Source organism: Bos indicus x Bos taurus, chromosome 25, assembly GCF_003369695.1.
Source record: "Bos indicus x Bos taurus breed Angus x Brahman F1 hybrid chromosome 25, Bos_hybrid_MaternalHap_v2.0, whole genome shotgun sequence".
Classification (NCBI taxonomy): Eukaryota; Metazoa; Chordata; class Mammalia; order Artiodactyla; family Bovidae; genus Bos; species Bos indicus x Bos taurus.
In genome coordinates this window covers 17,694,166-17,715,394 of record NC_040100.1, presented here as the reverse complement: position 1 = coordinate 17,715,394, position 21,229 = coordinate 17,694,166, and the positions used below count along the sequence as shown (strand labels likewise).

Below are 21,229 nucleotides of genomic sequence, written 5' to 3'. Positions count from 1 at the left end.
CAGTGTCCTGTGACAACAGAGATTAGCTCAGGGCTCTGATGGTGCAGAGTGAACAGGCTTTTAATAATGGGCTCTTTTAAAAAATCTATTGGTGAGAGATGTGTCTCCAGGTATAGACATTTCCCCCCACCAAAATCAAGAGGTTATTTCGGCTAGGAAGTCTACTCTTGGGCCTTACTTCAAATGACAGGGCATAAAACTTACTTTATAGCCCTCGGCATAGTTCCAGCATCTCGGCCACATGTATTAAGTGCCCTAAAACCCATGATAACATTGCTGGAGTGGCGACAGGGACAGACGCCAACTGTCCATATAAGTGCAGGAAGCCTACTCGTCAGCCATTCCCCTGGCCGAGGCCTATTTGTCAGTACTTCTGGCAACGGAGCAACAGGACTCCCATCATGATGGTACTGAGGCGGGGCAAAGTCCAAATTACACTGTGAGTCATCCCAGAAAACCCAACCACTTTCAGCAGAACTTCACTGCTGATGCTGTTCACGTGCCTCTCATTTTCATCTCGCCCTCTGAAAACAAGCGGTCCACCCATCACTGAGATGCGTGGCAGCCCCCACCCGCAACCATCCAAGCAGTCGAGGAGCTGATGAAGGCTCTGCAGGGCGGGGCTGCCACCCCTGCTGGACCGAGCAGCTCAGCTTCGTCCCTGAGCTTCTCCCTCAAGCTCATCTGAGCAGAGCTGTGGAGACTGACAAGCCAGATGTCCATGGAGGCCGGGCGGGAAGCACAGATGTGGCTAGCAGCGGGCACAGAGGGTGAAGTGGACAGCGAGCGTCCCGTCGAAAGAGGCAGGGCTCTTCTGCACCAGGCATGTGCCCAATTTTTAGATTTTTATTAGAAAAATTGTTTTTTCTCATGTGAGAAAAGTTTAAAAAAAAAAACAGTTTTTAAAAATTAGAAATACTATAGGGTAAAAACTACACTTGCAAACTAGACCCCAATGACAGCACCAGTTTTCAAAATGTGGTTTGGGCTGGAACCCTGCCATAAAGACACAGGGAGACTACAGAGGCCACAGTGTCCCAGGTCACCAGAGAAGCAACTGTGGTTTCTCAGAGGAAACAACTCAAAGGAACAACTGTGTCACACACATTCATCTGACAGACTGATGTACAAACCGACAATAACCATGTATAAAAACAGGGCTCTTATCCACAGTCGGCACCAACCAGCCCAGGAAACCAACCTATCACCTATAGGAAGCCAACAGTAAGCTCTGTAGAATGACCAAGTCTTGATTAATAACTGACAGCTTCCCTGATTTTTGTCTTAGGCCCAACCAGAGAAAGTCAAGAATGCTCCCCCAAACCCATCACAGGCTGTCCTGCCTCTAGTTAGCCTGCCTCCAGCTTCCCGAGCCGCAGCCTCCAATCGGGATACCGCCGAGGCCTTCCCTCTCCCCTACCATGGAGCTTCCCCACTCCTCAGCCTGCCATCAGGTCTCCAAAACACAAATGCCTTGAGAGAGCAAGCTCTAAGTAAACAGCTCTCACCTGTCCTCATCTGGGTGGTCTTTGCTTAATACCCACACCTCATACACGTGGGAATTGGCTCAGCGGCCCATTCCCAGCAGGGCTTAGGAAGGGGCTGAAAGGCATGCAAGGCTGCGGTGCTGTCAGAAGAGGACTGACCACTTCCATCCTGCTCACTGCAGCCCTCCTCTGAGTCCCCACCACCTAGCCCGTCCTCCACGTGCAGCCGGGGTGAGACCAGATCCTGGCACCACCACCACCCACCTGGAAGCCACCCGTGGCTCCCACCACTCCCGGCCACACTCGTGTGTGCCTGCTCGCTCTACACTCAGTTGTGCTAGCCTTCCCCTGGCACTCACACCCCTTCGGCACCTGCACTCGTCATCTCCTTCTCCGAGGAAACGATGACCACACTTTCTAGATTTTCTAAGAAAACCCCAGTATCAGAAAATCAGCTTATAGAGGGCTTCTCTGGTGGCTCAGTGGTAAAGAATCTGCCTGCCAATGTAGGAGACATGAGTTCCATCCCTAGTCCAAGAAGATCCCACATGCCACAGACTAGCTAAGCCCATGCACCGCAACTACTGAACCTGTGCTCTAGAGCCCAGGAACCGAAAACTACTAAGCCCACGTGCCACCACCACTGAAGGCCGAGTGCCCTAGAGTCCATGCTCTGTAACAAGAGAGACTAAAGCAATGAGAAGCCTGTGCACGGCAACCAAGAGCAGCCCCGCCCGCCACAACTAGCGAAAGCCCGCGCAGCAGTGAAGACCCAGTGCAGCCAAAAATAAATAATTTTAGGGAAAAAAAGAAAGAGACTGAGCTTACGAATTCCTATCGCAATTCCCACTGCACTGAGGACCAATGTCACAGACCTTCTGGGGCTCACTTCCCCACCCCCAGCCCCGGGATCTGAGAGTGGACACTATGGGGAGGGACGAGCAGGAAGGAAGGGGCTGCAAGGAGCAGGAAGTACGCTAAGCCACGCACGTCACCTAAGCTCCCTGTGTGACCCTCACAACTTTTCCATGAAGTAAATCAGATTTCCTTTACAAAACAGAAAGCAAAGACAGAAAGTGAAAAAAAACAAAAAACCAAAAAACTTTTCCAAGTCCCTGATTTGAACTCACATCTTCAAGAAAAGGCTTCCTTGTTCCTGCCAGTGGTGTGTGTGGTGCTCCTGCTGAACTCACTGCCAGTCCTCCCACACACCCACAAGTCCGCCCCTCCTGGGGGGATGCAGTGCGAAACACATTCCGGACCTAATGAGGCCCATGCTTGGGAGAGCGTGCAGCACACCGAGGTCCCAGCTCAGCAGATCCACGCTGGCCTGGGAGGGACCGTGCCCACCCCGCCACAACCTCACCCCGCGGACTTGGACGCAGTGAGTCTTTCAAGAGCCAGAGATGGGAAAGCCACAGCATTCGTTCCCTCCTGGCTGCAGAACTTCCAGAACCCAAAAGCTCCAGCCTGAGCACATATCACAGCTGCCTGCTGTGAAATTCCATATGTTTGAAAATTCATCAAGTCCCGTTGGAGATGTTACTCTTCATGCTAATTTTATGCCACTTTTCAGTTATGGGCACACGCGTAATCCCCCCTGATTAACTGGAAAGGCAAGCGGGCTGACAGCAGTAAGGTTATTATCACAGTGAAAGGAGAGGAATGTGCAATGAGATCGTTAAAAGTAGGAGGAAAACTTATCTGGAGCCAGCATCTGATCATCACTGAGTCCTCTGTGGAAAGAGAAGGTGCGTTTAAACGTGACTGCGGACACAGGATGGAATACTAAGCGGAAAGGTGGGCAGCAGCACTGCCTCGCCACTAACACAGGCCACGCACCATGAGCCGGAGCCCTGAGCGCAGAAATGGCCGTGTAAACCCACACGAGAAAAACAAAGCGAGGAGGAGAGGTCTGACAAACAGAAAATATCCATCACTCCCACGTTCCTCTGACAGTGTCCCCTAACCTATTTTTGGTACATGCACTTCAGTTCACTAGTTTTTTGCCTGAACATCCTATTGCTTATTCTACTCACTGAAATAATGTGTCAATTTTTCAATCTAAGATTTTAGACATTCTACCTAATTTGTCCTTCCAACAAACTGTATATGACAACGAAATGTAACACGTGATGCTGGGGTGGCTCCTTTGCTAAAAAAGACGTGATTGGGACAACGGGAGAAACTCCAACGGGATCTGTGGACCAGATGATAGTGATGCATCAATGTTAATGTTTGGGTTTTAATGGTCGTCCTGTGGTTACGTAGGAGAATGTCTTTGCTAGAAGGAAACACCCCAAGAATGTAGGGGTAACAGAATTTCAAACTGGTAACCTACTCTCAGATGATTCAGGGTAGGGGAAGTTCTTACAACTCTCCTGTGAGTTTAGAACTACTTCAAAATAAAAAATAAATTTAAAAAGCAAGGCTAGGAGCTTCAATCCAGGCAGGCCCTCAGTGAATCTGGCGCTAATGTGGAAGGCAGCACGGGGCAGTGGAGGGGGGAGCCCAGAGCCACTGTGTGAGAAGGGGCCGCACAGCAATCCACACTCCAGGGATTTCTACTTCCTGCTCTTAAGACAAGGAGGCTGCACCCAATGATTTCCTAAAACTCAACACGTTCAACCACACAAAACCAGAAAGACCAGCCCCCAGAGTTTAACAAGGCAAGTAACTTTGAGAGACTTGTTGCCATGAAACTGTGGACCGTGGTGACATTTTGCTTCTGCCCTTAAAGCCACACATTCCAACCAAGAGTCAGGTTCAGATTCGGGGCCCCTTCAATCCCCCAAGGTGGGCAACACCATTCCCTGACAACATCATCAGGAGGAAATACCTACTTCCCAAGGGCTCCTGGGCCTCTTACAAAGGCTTCAAAATTCAGGTTTCCATGCTTGCTTTGTTTTTAGGAAACTGAACGCCAACTGTCTTGGGAGTCATTTTGAGGAGGGGGCCTCCTCACTTTGAGGAGGGGGCCTCTCCAGGTAAGCAGAAAGAATACTTCTCCTGAATGCTGCATCTATGTTCATTGAGTCCCACATTGATGACACAGGGCCTTATGAGACCAAGAGAATGAGCTACATTTTGGAAACCTGTTGACTTCCCTACACGGCACTGACAGGCCACAGAACACATGCCGCATGTTCCATTCATAAAGCTCTGGGGTTGAGTGACTTGATCAAGGTTACACAGCTACCAAGTAGCAAAGCTGGTTTAAATGCAGATTTTTTTTAAACAGCTTTGTTCAGATACAATTCACCTACAAGTTTAAAGGGCACAATTTAGTAAGACCCTTGAAACCACCACGACAATCAAGATACTAAGCATTATCTGTCACCACTTACAAGTCTCCTCATGTCTGTGTGTCATCCCTCTCCCACCCCTCACTACCCTCCCCTGCGCCATATCCCCAGGAGACCGCTGAACTCCTTTCTCTCACTACAGCTAAGTATGAGCTGTCCAGAACTGTGTATATATGGATTCATACAGTATATACTCCCCTTTGCTTGGCTTCCCTACTGGGCATGACCATGTTGAGATTCATTGATAACGTAGCACATAGCAATGGTTCGTTCCTTTTTAATGCTAAGTAGAACCCACCATCAGATGGATAACACCACAGTCCATGTATCAGTTCACCTGTCGATGGGACAATTAGGTTTTTTTTTTTTTCCATTTTGGGGCCATTACAAGTAAACCTACTCTGAAGACTTAGGCCTGAGCCTTTGTGTGGACATATATCTTCATTTCTTGAGCCTAAAAACAAATACATGAGAGAGAAATAGCTGTCGTGAAACTGCCGCCCTGTTTTTCAAGATGGCTATAGCATCTTATACCCAACAGGAGGTGAGTGCTCCAGTTCTTCCGCTGTCTTGCCAACACATGATACGCAGTCTTTTAAACCACATCTATTCTGACAGGCATTTAGTGGTCTCTCACTGTGGTTTTAGTTTGCATTTCCCTAAGGTCTAATGAAAGGATAAGCATCTTTTCGTGTGCTTGTCTGCCATCCACAGAACTTCTTTGGTGAAGTGTCTGTTCAAGTCTTTTGTCCCTTTTTCAATTGGGTTGTATTTTTCTAAGTGTTGAGTTTTGAGAGTCCTCTATATATTCTGGATACAAACCCTTTATCAGATATGTGATATGCAAATATTTTCTCTCAGTATTTGGCTTGTCTTTTCATTCTCTAAGCACTAAGTATATTTCAAAGAGCAGAATTTTAAAATTTTGAAGTGCAATTAATAATTCGTTCTCTTATGGATCATATCCAAGAAATCTTGCCTAATCCAAGGTCATGAAGGTTTCTTCCTATATTTTCTTCTAGAAGTGTGATAGTGTTAGGTTTTATGTTTAGGAATATGATTAATCTTAACATTTATATACGGTGCAAAGTTGGCTCAGGTTCACTTTTTTGAAGATGGATATCTAATTATTTCAGCATTGTTTTTTGAAAAGACTATTTTCCCTGAGTTGCCTTCGCATGTCTATCAAAAATCAGCTGTCTCTATTGTATTCCACTGACCTGTAGATCTTTCTTTATGCCAATACCACACTGTCTTGATATAGTAGTTATATAATGTCTTAAAATCAGGTCATCTTAACTGACCTAATTAACCTAATTAATCAGATAATTAATTAGCATTAATCCCCTAAGTTTGACTTCTTCAAAACAGTTTTTGCTCTTTTTGATTCTTTGGATTTCCATGTGAATTTTGGAATCAGCTTTTCAATTTCTACAAAAAAAAAAAAAAGACCCTGCTGGAATTCTGATAGGAACAGAGTAAAGGGAAAAAGTAGATAATTAAACAGTTAATCCCACTAGGGGGCTGTAGGGCTTCCCTGGTGGCTCAGACAGTAAAGAATCCACCTGCAATGTGGGAGACCTGGGTTCCATCCCTGGGTTAGTAAGATTCCCTGGAGAAGGGAACAGCTACCCACCCGCTCCAGTATTATTGCCTAGAGAATTCCATGGACAGAGGAGCCTGGTAGGCTACAGTCTACCAGGCCAGAGTCGGACACGACTGAGCGACTTTCACTTTTCAGGGGACTGTAAGTAAAGCAAGAAGTATGGGAGACCCCCGTAAGTTAACGATCACTCAAGAAAGCAGGTTTGCTTAACCACAAAACCAAGAAGGCTTGCTTGGCAACAAAACCATGCAGCAGGAGCATGAGACCCACCCTAAAATAACAACACTACAACAGTGGTGGCATGAGACCCACATCCTGCCCGTGAGCTAATGATTCCTAGGACACACTCCTCTGCTTGCACCAAAACTAAAAATCTAAGAATAGAGTGACATTATACTAAAACCTGAAATGATTTACAATTTTTAGCATATGTTACTACCTTTTTGCTCATTTCCACTGTGCCATGACAAGTCCCAGCTTGACCATGTAGCAACAAGAAAAACTCCCCTGCCCAACCTGGAGGAGCTGATGAGGGAAGCATGATATCTACTCAAGAATAAGGAAGAAGGTAGTCTTTCAACTCCTTCCCACTTCTCCTGTGATTATAAAACTGGAGCCCACTAAGTCCTTGGCACATGCCACCCTCTTGCTGGCCTATCTGTAAGCCTCACAAGCATCCTAGTCTCATAAATCACTTCTTACCTATCACTTTGCCTCTCGCTGGATTCTTTCTGTGCTGAGACATCAAGGATCAGAGTTCCCTGAAGCCCCCTGAAATGCCACCAAATCATTTCAGTCTGAGTGATATTGAGTTGAATGTATTAACACATATCATTTTGAGGAAAACTGGTATCTTAGCAATACTGAATTTTCCAGCCCATGAACATGGTGTGTCTATTTAGCTCTTTTTAAATTTTTCTCAGCAGTATTCTGGGATTTCCAGTTTACAGGGCTCCCTATAAATTTTTGTCAGATTTATTCCTAAGTATTTCATATTTTGATGCTATATAAATTTGGTGCTTTAAAAAATTTTTTCAATTTCTGATGATTCACTGCTAACACATAAAAAATGCAAATGATTTTTTGTATACTGATCTTGCAACCTGCAACTTTACTAGATCCACTTATCAGTTCTGGTAGCTTTTTCAAAGATTCCATCAGATTTTGTAATACACAGATGAGCACGTCTGGAAATGGACAATTTTACTTCTTCCTTTCCAATGTGGATGCCTTTATTTTTCCTTGCCTGAGTGCACTGGCTAGAACCTCTAGTACAATGATGAACAGAAATGATGAGAACAGACACTCCTGTCTTGCTCCTGAAATCAAGGGGAAAGTATTCAGTCTCTTACAATTAAGTATATTAGCTGTAGTTTTACACAGATCCCCTTTATTGGGTTAAGGAAATTCCCTTCCTTTCCTATTTATTCGTTGAAGGTTTTTTTGTTTTTTTTTTTCAAATCAGAATAGACTTTAGATATTTCAACTCTGTGAAGACAGTTGTTGATTCCTCTCTCCTGCTCTAAGCCTTGAGGTCCTGTTTATCTTGCTTACACCCTGCTCAGGAGGATCTCATTGGTTTTCTGTAAGAGACTTCTGCTTCATCATGTCAGTGAAGATAACTGGATTTTGTCAAATGCTTCTTCTGCACCTACTGAGATGATCTTACGGTTTTGCTTTTTTAGTTTGCTAATATAGTGAATTACTACACTGACTGATTTTCAAGTGCTTACCCCTTGCATGCTTGGAGTAAACCCTACTTGGTCATTTCATATCATCCTTTTTACATATTGCTGAATGAAACAGGCAAAAATTGTGTTTAGAATTTTAGCACCTACAGGGATTTCCCTGGTGGTCTAGTTAAGAATCCACCTGCCAAGTCAGGGGACATGGGTTTGATCCCTGGTCGGGGAACTAAGATTCCACAAGCCTCAGGGCAACTAAGCCACAACTACTGAGCCCATGCACCACAACTACTTAAGCCCACGTGCCCTGGAGCCCGTGCTCCACAAGAGATGAGAAGCCACAGCAACGAGAAACCTACAGACCACAAGTAGCAAAAGCCCACACACAGCAACAAAGACCCAGTATGGCCAAAAATAAATAGATAAAAAGAACTTTAGTATCTACATTCATGAGGGATCTTGGTCTTTAGTTTTCTCTCCTTGCAGTATCTATCCGGTTTCAGTATCAGGATAATGCAACTCTTACAGAATGAGTTGGGAAGTGTTCTCTTCAGTTTTCTGGAGGAGCTAAGGTAGAACTGGTATTACTTCTTCCCTGAAGGTCTGGTAGAATTCACCAGGGAAGCCATCTGAGCCTGGAACAGGCACTATTCCCAGCCCCATATGAAAATCCCACACTGCTTCCCTAATGCTTTTTCTCAAGTGTTTCTTTCCTTAGCTTCAGGGAGCTCCTTGCTGATCAGTTCTCAGCTCGACCCTTGACAGGAGTGGAGGGGTGCTCTGCAGATCTCTACTCTTGTCTCCATGCACCTCTCTTCTCCAGTACCCTGTCCTGCAAACCCCAGCTGCTTTCGTCTCCTGAGCTCTCAGCTCCTCCTCAACTCAGAGAGTCTGTCTGGCTCTGCCTGGTCCCCCTGTGCCATGGCCTGAAGACGCTCTCATGGCAGTGAGTGGAGGCAACTGTAGTGCTCACCCCACTTTTCCCTGTGGTGTAAGAAAGATCCTTGGTCATTGTCCCTGGTTACTGGTACACAGTTCCTAAAACACTTGGAATTGCCTGAGTGACAAGGTGACAGGCAGGTCCTTTGTTCTAATGAGATGACTCTTGGCAGGTCCCTAACTAACTTCAGGATGAGGGCCGCTTGCAGAAAGACCAAGCCTTGATTTGGTGCTTGGAACTTTCAGCCTCATTCCACAAATCTGGGGAGTGGAGATTGAGCTAATCACCACTAGCCAATGATTTCATCAATCACACCTATGTGATAAAACCTGCACTAAAAAATCCCTAAATGCTGAGATATGGAGAGCTTCTCTGACGGTGAACACATCAAGGCCCTAAGAGGGTAGAGCACCCAGAGAGGGCATGGAGGTTCCAAACCACCCCTGCCTCCCAGAGCCTGGCTTTGCATCTTATCTGTACAACTGCTCTTGAGTTATATCCTTTACAATAAACTTAAAAAGCTTCCCCAATTGTGCAATGGATAAAGAATCCACCTGCAGTGCAGGAGACACAGGAGATGTGGGTTCAATCTCTAATTTGAGAAGATCCCCTGGAGGAGGAAATGGCAACCTACTCCAGTATTCTTGTCTGGAGAATCCCATGGACAGAGGAGCCTAGTGGGCTACAGTCCCTGGGGATGCAAACAGTTAGACAAATAATAAACCAGCAAAGGCAAGTAACATGTTTTTTTAAGTTTTAAGACCCATTCTACCAAAGTATTGAACCTGAGGAGGGTGTCATGAGAACCCTTGATTTACAGTCAGTCAGTCAGAAGAATGGGTGGCTCAGGACTTGCAACTGGCACAGGAAGTAGGTGCAATCTCATGGGACTAAGTCCCTCCCTCACTGGTGGGATCTGACACCTAACTCCAGGTACATAGTGTCAGAACTGAACTGAGTTCTTGGACACTGAACACTGCATACCCAGTTGGTATGCAGAGAACTGGGAAGGTAGTGCTGGGGGGAAAAAAAAAATGATGATGAATATTTGGTGTCAAGATGGAAAAAACCCTCATTGCTCACCTCTCAAGAGATCACTGTCCTTCACTGACTAAAGTTCAGGGTTGCAAGTATTTTGTCCATTTTTCAATTGCTTCAGACAGGAAAGTAAAGAGTCCCTGTTGCTCTAACCCGGTCAAAAGGGGAAATCCTCCAGTACAAGTCTTCACCAGCACTCCACAGGCCTCCTGTACCTACGCCCATCTAGGGGGCTTACACTGAACTTGTCTGATTGTGTGTACATGACTCACAAAACCCAGAGTAAAGTTTATCTCTGTGTCATCAGCCCTTGCCCAGAGGCCTGGCCCACCGGGGAGTCTCAGGAAGTGTTGCCGGACGGCCACATGCTTGCACACAAGCCCTGGGCCAAAATTGAAGCTGCTCCAGTGACAGGAAGAAAGGCCAAGGCTTCATACCAGGATGTCAAAAAAATAATAATAATAATAATTCTTTACTAGCCAAGAGATGTGGGGAATTGGTCTTCCCCTAATGACAGTAACAGGGGAGCCCAAATTAGGAAGTGTTTTGATAAAAGGGACAAACGCTACGGGAAACTGCAAGAATAACTTGCAGTTTCAATGACTTCTTTGCTTCGTCCTCCTTTGAGGACCTAAACATTTTTCTAGTTGGTAAATGGGGAATTTCCTAGGAATCTCTTCAAATGATAGGAGATTAATAATACTGGTCTTCTAAGCTTTTACTTAATTTTAGATGATTTCTTTTCATCATCCCTTGGGGATATTAATCTCTCAAATAACACTGACACTTAAAAACAAGCTTTTCTCTCTCGCTCTCCTTTTTTTTAATGAAAGATGGGAGAACACATCTGCAGTTCTATCCTGACTATCCTAGCCATGACCAGATCTTGACGAACAGAAATGGTACATGAAATGTGAAGAATAAATCAATTCCTAGACACATTTTACAGGACTTTCCTAAATTAGGTCATGACAACTTTAAAGGTCAAATAAAGGCAAAAACACTTTCATTCTTAGTACTGAGGCATCATACAGCTCCTTACAGTCAGCTCTGAAACTTCCCCATCAACAATAAAGCTCACAGTCAGGACTTAGATAACAAACTAAAAGAGAGAAGAAACGGTCACATAGGTAAGATTAAGAAAAACATGACTCTGCCTATCGCTGAAGGACACTCATGGCCAGGTTAAAGTCCTGCTGTATTTTTTAAAGAGCAAGAGAAGGGAGCTTAATAGGTGTAATATTCCACTTCTATAAAGGAAAAGTGAAAGTATGAGTCACTCAGCCATGTCTCTTTGCAACCCCGTGGACTGCAGCTGGCCAGGCTCCCCTGCCCATGGGATTTTCCAGGCAAGAATACTGGAGAGGGTTGAGGCTCTCACCAAAGACCCCGATCCACCACGGTACAGGCAATCAGAGCAGATGTATTTTCACCAGGAGGGAAGTCTCAAGCACAGCAATAACTATGTCACTGTCTTGCTTCAAATCCTTCCAGAAGGTCTGCAATGTCCACAGAATTAAAAAACAAAAACAAACAAACAAAAAAACCCACGACTACGGAGTACAATTATGGGCTCTTCATAACGTGTAAACCTACACACCACAAGAACATGTTCTCTTCCCACACAGCATATGTTCTTGTCCAGAGTTTCCCAAGGTTCATACGTCAATTAAGTTTGGACACAAAGGATCAAGTGGAGTTTAAAGGGATTCCTTACTGAGGGCCCCTCCAAGTTTTTTAACTTGTTGCCATGCACCATCCAGCTCCCAGGATTTCCCATGAACATATCAGCAGACCAGCCACTTCAAACCCTGCCTCCTCTCTAAACGCCACCCCCTTCTGTCCGCCTCCTCCTGCACATCGGGAAGGACACTGCTCTGTATTCCCTGTCTTCCCTTACTGCTCTTCCCCCCTCAGCTCCTGGGGACCTGGCTTCTGCCTCCGTCACAACACAGACTACGGTTCTCTAACAAGGCAGCTAGTCTCAGGTCCCTTGACCAGTGTCCCCAGTGCCCCGCTCACACCTTACCCCAGCCCTCTTGGCTTAGCTATTTCCTTTGAAAATTAAAAATATCCAAAGAGGGCCTTCCCCGGTGGTCCAGTGGTTAAGAATCTGCCTTGCAATGCAGGGCGGGAGGAGGGGACATGGGTCCGATCCCTGTTCGCGGAACTAAGATCCCACAAGCCGCAGAGCAACTATGCCTGACTGTTGCAACTACTGAGCTCAAACACCGTAACTAGAGCGTCCGCGCATCGCAATGAAAGATCCTGCGTGACACAAGGAAGCGCCTTCATGCCGCAACTAAGGGCTGATACAGCCAAAAAAACTCACAAAACTACAGAAAGACAAAAACGTACAATAAAAAAACACTTATTCCTGTTAATCAGGACAACCACTACACTATCCTAATAATCCCATGTTTACTTCAAGTCTTTTTCTTTTTCAAAGAACAAAATAGACAATGAGGTGTCCATTGATTTCTAATGACAAAATGATCCCCCTCCTCCTCTCCCCAAAGACAAGCACCTTACAGCACACCCCACATCCTTTGAGAGTCCACTTTTAGATTTTTACACGCAGATGTATGTATTCACGAACAATAAAGATCGTTATGTCTTACAAAAAACTTAGCACAAGTACAATAGGTATAATTTACCAACTTTTTCACTCAATGAGATCTACCCACACTGACATTCAGCTGAGTAAGATCTATGAATGTGGGTTTCACTGATCTGTCCAAATGGATCCTCTTGCTTCTACTGAGACCTCCAGTTATTGAAACCAGGTCCTGTCTCTAAGTGCTCCACGTGTATTATCTTCGCTTCTCCCAACAACCCACTGAGAAGACGCTCCCAAGGCCCACAGCTGGCACAAGGCAGGGGTGAACTTTACCAGCTGGGCCAAGTCTAAGGCTGTGCCCTCCACCACTGTGCGAAGCTGCCCTCTTACGTCAACAGCCACCTGAGCGCCTCCCATGCCAGGTGTGTAGTTCGTATCATGTCTCTTAAGCCTCTGAGCCACCCCGGGTGCCAAGTACAAACAAACATTCTCATTTCAGAGCTGAAGAAACTCGGACTGGAGAAGGCGCTAGCGCTTTAGTGTGAACCACGACTATCCAGCCATCAGAGTCCAGGTTCTTAGCCACTGGGCTAAACGTCAGAGTTACTTAAAAAAAAAAAAAAATCAAGAGTTGAAGATGAGAAAGATGGGCTGGTGAGAAACCTGAACGCCCAGGTCAGGAGTATGGGCAGACTGGGTGCGCGGTGTGGGTCCAATGTCACTAGTCCCTGATCACACGGCAGCAGAGCAGCCTGGGAGCAGGGCAGGATACTCACAGTCATGGACCTTATAGCAGTGCTTCTGCAAGCGCTTGACGTCGCACTCTTCCAGCACACCGTGAGTCATCAGCAGCTGCAGGAATCGCCGGTGGACATCAGTCATGACACCCGTTCTCCTCGTGTTGCCCTGCATGGATGGAGGAGCTAAAAAAGGAAGCAAAGGAAATCCAGTCACATCCGAGCATACCAGAAGTGATACTCCATGCTGCGTTCCAATTTACAAGTTTGTGATAGTTTCTAGAATCAAGTTCATCACGCTGATTAGTAAAAAGGTGAAAAGGACACACGTCAGGGACGAGGCATGTTAGTACTGTGCAGAGGTAAGAAGCTTGAGCTTCCCTGGTGACTCAGTGGAAAAGAACCTGCCTGCCAATGCAGGAGATGTGGGTTCAATCCCTGGATTGGGAAGATCCCCTAGAGAAGGAAATGCAACCCACCTCTAGTGTGTTTGCCTGGGAAATCCCATGGACAGAGGAGCCGCACAGGCTACAGTCCATGGGGTCACAAAAGTCGGACACAACTTAGCAACTAAACAACAACAACTGGTGGAAAAAATGGACTCTGGAAGCAGCCAGAACGCCGGGGTTCACAGGCTGCTCCACCACAGAGGGGTGTGAAATGGGGAAATGGACCCTCTACGCGCTTCAGCGTCTGATCTGTTAAGTGAGAATGACAGAAACATCCTCCTTAGAATTACTATGAGGATAAACGAACAAAGAACGTAACAGCCTGTGACAACTATAAATGGAGTATAACCTTTAAAAGTTGTGAATCACTCTGCTGTACCCCTGAAACTTAAAATATTGTATAACAACTATACCTCAATTTAAAATATACATATAGAAGCCTGGTGGTAACAGTCTAAATGCTATTAAAAAAAAAAAAAGTTAGCCATTTTTACTAGTAGACAATTCCAAGTCTGAAAGTTGGCTCAACCTCCCACCAGGTCTATGGTCTGGGATAAATTTAGCTGAGGTCCCATTTCTCACTATAAAATTAGAATAACGTTCACTGCTTAGAGAGCTGCGAGGAAACAATAAGAGCTGGTTTCCCTCTCCTATCCCAAACCACTGATAAAACAACTGTTGTGCTGGGACTGCAGGGTGTTGTGAAAATCTCCTTGCTCTCTACTAAAACGCTATCTTTCCACAAACCACAAAGATCAGAGCTGATAAAAGGAGCCTTGATAAAAAAAAAAAAAAAAAAAAGCACAAGTCTGATCTAAAAACCTGTTCCTGCCACAGAGAGGTGGTGCAGTGCAGGGGTAAGACCTGGGGTTTATTTAGAACTAGACGGAGGGCTCCGAGACCAGTGCTTGCCAGACTCGCCTGATCGTAAGAATCACCCAACTTGTGTATTACAAATGCAGATCTCCAGGTCTTTTCTGGAAGTTCTGACTGCAGAGGGGCTTGGAATCCTGAGGTTTTAATATCCACTTCCCATGACGCCATGATCTTATCAGAAAGTTGCTATTACCTTAGGGAAATGTAACACAGAATAAACAGAGGTTTAGCTAATATGCTTAACCTCAGTCTTTTAATCTATAAAATGGGGATAATACTATCTTTAACACATATGATGAAGTTTAAATGAAATATGACTACCAATGGTCTGCCAAGAACTAGGACCAGGAGATACGCAGGTTACTCTTCTTTCTAAAGGCATCATTGGCTAAGCCTCAAAACTAAGAAGACACACTATCTCACGACCAGCCCCTCTGCCTGCCTGCTAGCTACCCTCAAGTATATCTCACCAGCATCTCAATCTCAACCAACCCCTCAGCTGGACCCACCTTCTCCTTCCTCAACCCTTTTCCTCCCTGCAGTCCTCCTTTCGGAATCATTGGTTCTGGTGTTACAGTCCACGCAGACATAGAGACACCACAGACCTAATCTTCAAACTCTGATCCTCCTCTTCTCTGGGGTTGACTCAGCTCCAGAAAGTGCTCAAGTCCTGCCAAGTGTATTTCCTGTCATTAGGATAGGATATCTTCATTCATTCATTCAATTTTTAGGTACTGTGTGTGCATGCTCAGTTGCTCAGCTATGTCTGACTCTCTGCGACCCCGTGGACAGTAGCAAGTCAGGCTCCTCTGTCCACGAGATCTCCCAGGCAAGATACTGGAGTGGGTTACCATTTCCTACTCCAGGGGATCTTTCCAACCAGGGATCGAACCCACGTCTCCTGCATTGACAGGTGGATTCTTTACCACTGAGCCACCCGGGAAGTCCGTTTTAGTACTGAGTACACCCTTAATTGTCAGTGGTTGTTCCAGGGATAAGAACAGAATATTCTGTGGACTTTTATTCTAGAAACTATGGGTCTTTAAATAGATGATACAGCCAGGCTGTTAGATCAAAAACTTACCAAATTGAATAATGAATAAAACCTAGCTATATGACATAGAAGTTACTTCTAAAACATAAGAATGCCAAAAAATTTACAGTAAAAGGATAGGAAAATATACCAACTAACCAAATATTAATATGACACAAAATAGACTTTAGGGCAGAAATTATTACTAGAAATAAAGATGGTCCCCATAAAATGATACAAAGGTTCGGTTCCAAAGAAGCTCTAACAATTTTAAATATTTAAGCACCTAATATCAGAGCCTCCAAGTAGCTAAGGCAAAAATAATCGGACCTACAAAAACAAACATATAAATCCATAACTGTAGTGGAAGATTTTAACATAGTCCTCTCAATCACTGATAAAATGAATAAAAAGAATCTGTAAGTTTATAGAGAAGACTTGTAAAACGCAGCAAAAAGCTTAATCCGATGGACATGCATAAAACACTGCACCCAACAGCAACAGAATACAGAATCTTTAAGCATACTCAGAATAATTTTGCAAACTGCCACATACGGGCCAGAAGGCAAGTCTCAGCAAACTATGAAGGACTGGTCTCATTCAGAATATGTTCTCTGACAGCAGTGCAAGACAGGTGGAAACCAGAAATGAAAACTAGAAAAGCTGTTTAGAATTTAAGAAACATACTCCTCAATAAGCCATTGTTAAAGAGGAATTATTAATGGAAAGTAGAAAATATTTTGAACTGAAAATAACAAAATATTACACACAGAAAACCAGTGGAAGGAAACTAAAACAGAAGAAAGAAATTAACAGCCTTAAATTTTTATATATACTTGAGGGGGGAGGGCATGAAAATTAGTGAGTTAGACACCCATATCAAGAAGCTATAAAAATAATAACAGCAAATTAAATACAAAGAAAGTTAAAGAACAAAAAAAAACAAAGACCAGAACCTAATGAAATAGAAAATAAGTACATATCTGAAAAGATCAACAGAACTAAAATTATTCTTTGAAAAAAATAATTAAGTGACAAACCTCTGACAAGATTTTTCAAGGAGAGAAAATTTATAAATAAATAACATTTGGAATGAAAAAGGGAAACCAAATGCAGACACAAACGTTTTAAAAAGATATTATAGACAAATTAATCTGAATTTTAAATATGTATAAAGTCACAAGAATTCATTCAAAACTAAAGATTATTTTAAAACGTAAACAATTTTAGAACCATTATAGACATTTTACGAGAAATTTATCTTCCCACAAAGAAAACTTCAGGTCCCAATGGATTTATCAAGAAGTTCTACCAAGTATTCTAGAAACAAATAACTTCAAATGTTACACAAACTATCACAGAGCCGGAAAAAGAGCAAGCTGTCCCCAAAGCATCTGATAAGGCTGACATAAGTCGGGCACAGAAACCTACCAAAGACGTCAAAAGAAAGTAAAATGAAAAGTTCAATATTTTTCATGAGCACAGATGCAGTAGGCCTAAGCAAAAACATTAACAAACCGAATCCAGCAACGCAAAAAGAATGATATGTTGTCATCAAGCAAGGGTTTAACACTGAAAGTCAATCAAATGGCATCTGTCAATAATATCTCAATAAAGCTGGAGAGGTCAGGGGACAAAATCAATGTGAGCAACCTGGGTTGGGAAGATCCCCCAGAGAAGGAAATGGCAACCCACTCCAGTACTCCTGCCTGGGAAATCCCATAGAGAGAGGAGCCTGGCGGGCTACAGTTCATGGGGTCGCAAAAGAGCTGGACACGACCTAGCAATTAAACAACAACATTAACAATCACATTAACAGAATAAAGGAGAAAAAGCACACAATCATCCTAATAGATGCAGAAAATAATAGCTAATAAAATTCAACATTCGTTCATATAAAAACTTTTAACAGACTTGGCATAAAAGGAAACTTCCTTTACTAAATGACATCTACAAAAACCACAGCACACAGAACACTTAAGGATGAAAGTTAAAAGCAGTCACTTCAAAATTCAAATTGATCCAATGTAACTGAATCAAAACAATTCCAATCAAAATCCTAACAGGCTTGGTGGGCATGACTGTGTGATTTGACAAGATGATTCTAAAATGTAAACGGAAAATGTAAACACAAAATGGCAAAGACATTCCTGGAGGACTTGTCATACCAGGCACCAAGACTTAATATCCAGCTGCTGCTGCTGCTAAGTCGCTAGTCGTGTCCGACTCTGTGCGACCCCATGGACTGCAGCCTACTAGGCTCCTCCGTCCCTGGGATTCTCCAGGCAAGAACACTGGAGTGGGTTGCCATTTCCTTCTCCAATGCATGAAAGTGAAAGTGAAGTCACTCAGTCGTGTCTGACTCTTAGCGACCCCATGGACCGCAGCCTACCAGGCTCCTCCGCCCTTGGGATTTTCCAGGCAAGAGTACTGGAGTGGGGTGCCATTGCCTTCTCCGAATATATACAGCTAGAGTAATGAAAAAAGTGTGATAATAATAATAAAGTTGTGATAATAGTACAGAAATGGACAAACAAGGCCAATGGAACAGAACAGACAATTAAGGAATAGAAAAGGGTATATATATGGATACTTTGCATGCTGCAGAAATGGAACTCCAGGGCAACGCACTTTTCAATGAAAGGTGCCAGGACAGCCCATTATACATACATGAACAAAATAAAATTAGACCCTTATTTCACAGTATCCACAAAAACCAATTCTTGAGGGTTAAGGTCATAAGAAAGGAACACTATAAAACTTTTAGACAACAACACAGGAGTTTATCTTTAGGACCCAAAGGTAGGGAAGGACTTCTTTAAAAGATACGAAAAAAACAAACCATACAATACACTGATAAATCGACTTTCTTAAAATTAAGAACTTTGCTCACCAAAAACAGAAAGCAGGGGAGTCAGAAACAGAAGACAAGCTCAAACTAGAAGATATTTGAAACACATTTAAACCACAAAAGATCCATAATGAGATTTAAAAAAAAAAAAAAAAACTCTTACAAATCAGTAAGAGGAAGACAACTGGAAGAGAAAAATGAACATGGAAAATTTTACAAAGAGAATGCACAAGTGATTAATAAATTAAGATAAGAAATGTTCACTCTCTCAACAGGCAAATGAATGTTAAAACCATAGTGATTAATGTTTTATCCATCACCAGACAGGCATATATTCTTAAGAATGGCTGAGGCTGAAACTTGCATCAACTGCTGGTGAGAGTATAAGCCCTTATAATTACTTCAGATGTTTATTTGATAACATTAGCAAATCTCATATCCCCACAAAACCACTCGTAGGTATATGCCTTACAGAAGCTTTCATTTACCTCAGGAAGTAGGTTTATAAACTTCCTAAGGTAAAAGTAGCATGCTGTAACAGCAAAAATCTGGCAACAGTTTCAAGAATATCTACATAAAAGCATTTATAAACATACCATGGAATTCAAAGCAGCAATGAAGTAGAGCTACTCATGGCAATATGGATGCATCTCTTAGACATAACATTATATGCAAAAATCAAGTCACACAAAATATATATTTGGATCCCATTTATATTAAATCCAAAAACCATACATTGCATTCATGAGATAATACTAAAAACTACAAAGAAGAACAAGGGCATGATAACACAATACTCAGAGCAGTGGTTATCTTTGGGGAGGGAAGAAAAGAATTTAATGTAGGCTTTGAGAAAATGATGTTCTATTTCTTAACTAGGTGGTGGATGGTCACTGTACTTTTGTTCTTCAAACATATATTTTATAGTTGTGTGTTACTATCTTAATAAAAAAAGAAAATGATATAAGTATGTTAAGGAATAGCCAAAATTAATGCTAATAAGAAGGAAGAGGTACAGAACCGTATACAGTGCTATAATCTGGGGGAAAAGCAGTGGGGGAAGTGAAGGTGAAAAATACATAAGGCTTGTTTGTGCAGAGAAGTCAGTTGCCTCTATGAAGGGGGCAGGGGTTAACCATGGATATGTATTACCTACCCAAATAATTTATAAATAGAAAAGTTTGTGGAATAAGAAAATCTCAAACATAACCACCTGTGCCAAGTGCCAGACACAGTGTGAATGCTTCATGGGCACAGTCTCATTTCATCTTTGTCAGAATCTTATGAAGAAAGCATGATCCTATTTTACAGATGAGGAACCTCAGGCTGAGAAGGAAGAAGGCAACAGATTTAGTAATGGAGACAGGGAGTGACCATACAAAAGCAGAGTTAGGAATTCTGACACCCTCGGTTCAAATATTCAAGAAATATGAGTGAACAATAAAATTATCATCCAGGTCCCTTCTCTGCAATTCTCAAATCGAACACATTCTCAAAAGCAAATCTTTTAAGTTTGAAAACCTGATCTAACCTAAGGTGAGATTATTTAGGGTTGTTATTTACCCCCATACATAAGTGTACATATGCATATATTTAGCTGAGAAAAAAGTATCAGATTACAAGACACTGTTCAAGACCCTGCTGAAGATATGACAGGACCTACAATGTATGCACATTACCTTTGGAAAATTCGAGAAATTCGGGATTCTGAACACATGTAGCCTCAGGGCTTTGAAATAAGGAGCTGCGCACTTGTACAAAGTAATAAGTTCTGTACCCAAAATAGTGGGGAAGCATAGAGGCTGTCAAGACTGAAACCATGGTCAGTGGAAGGCCGTACTTACTCAGATTAGTCAATTTTGTATTTCGCTTTTACAACTAATATTCTGATTTAAAGTATTTCTCCACCTAATATTACGGCTTTAAAACGTCCGTCTGCGTGTAACGGCCTAGCTTCCAGCCTGCCTAGCTCTGCTGCCCCTCTCGGGGCCTCAGTTTCCCCACCAGGAACTGAGAAGCCCCAGGCCCCCGGACCCCGGCGACACCCTGTGGCACAGCACGGGACCGACCCCGGGGCCTGACCCGCACCTGCTGCCCGCCCCTCGCCTTTCCAAGCGGCCGTTTTCTTTTCCCTTCAGCCTCCCGCCACGACGCCCGGATTACCCACCACAGCGCCCAAGCGCAGTCCACACAGACGACGACGAAGGCAGAAAGGAGGGTTCGGCTCCTCCTTCTAGGCGGGGCGAACGCGGATATGGCGCTCCCATTGGTTGCCATCGCAGATCTAGCCCTCCCATAGGGTGACGCACTTCCGTTCTGCAGCCCGCGCCGTTGCCATGGTGCCGCGGGATCTGTCAATTAGGTCCGGAGTTAGCGCATCCTACGCGACTCTCTGTACCTTATGGAAAAGGGCTTCCTCTTCTCGTCCTCCGCCTCCCACCTCGCAGTGGCACCCCGCGGCCCAATAAGAGGAAGAACAAGAGTACTGTGTGCCCTACTTAGTGGGTTCGATTTCATGGGCACAACTGAATGCTCTGTCCTGGGGCAGTTTCCCTATCTGTAGAACTGATAGTGTTTGCCCCATGGTCAAGAACGAGGCCTCTGTTGTCAAAGAGCCTAAACTAGAATCCTGGCTTTGCCACGTACTGGTTGCCGGATCTTC

General features: G+C 43.8%; 1 protein-coding gene across 2 annotated transcripts in view; it reads right to left on the bottom strand.

Moving 5' to 3' along the window:
- Nucleotides 1-20,826, bottom strand: part of NSMCE1 (NSE1 homolog, SMC5-SMC6 complex component) — a 35,527-nt gene extending 14,701 nt beyond the window's left edge. Inside the window, exons 1-2 of one of the 2 annotated variants that reach the window (XM_027526523.1) lie at nucleotides 20,735-20,826; nucleotides 13,398-13,544 (exon numbers count right to left, since the gene is read on the bottom strand). In XM_027526523.1, coding sequence (XP_027382324.1) covers nucleotides 13,398-13,533 — 136 coding nt within the window. In that variant the 5' untranslated portion in view covers nucleotides 13,534-13,544; nucleotides 20,735-20,826. The other variant, XM_027526524.1, reaches the window with a different exon arrangement.
- Nucleotides 20,827-21,229: the final 403 nt, after the last annotated feature.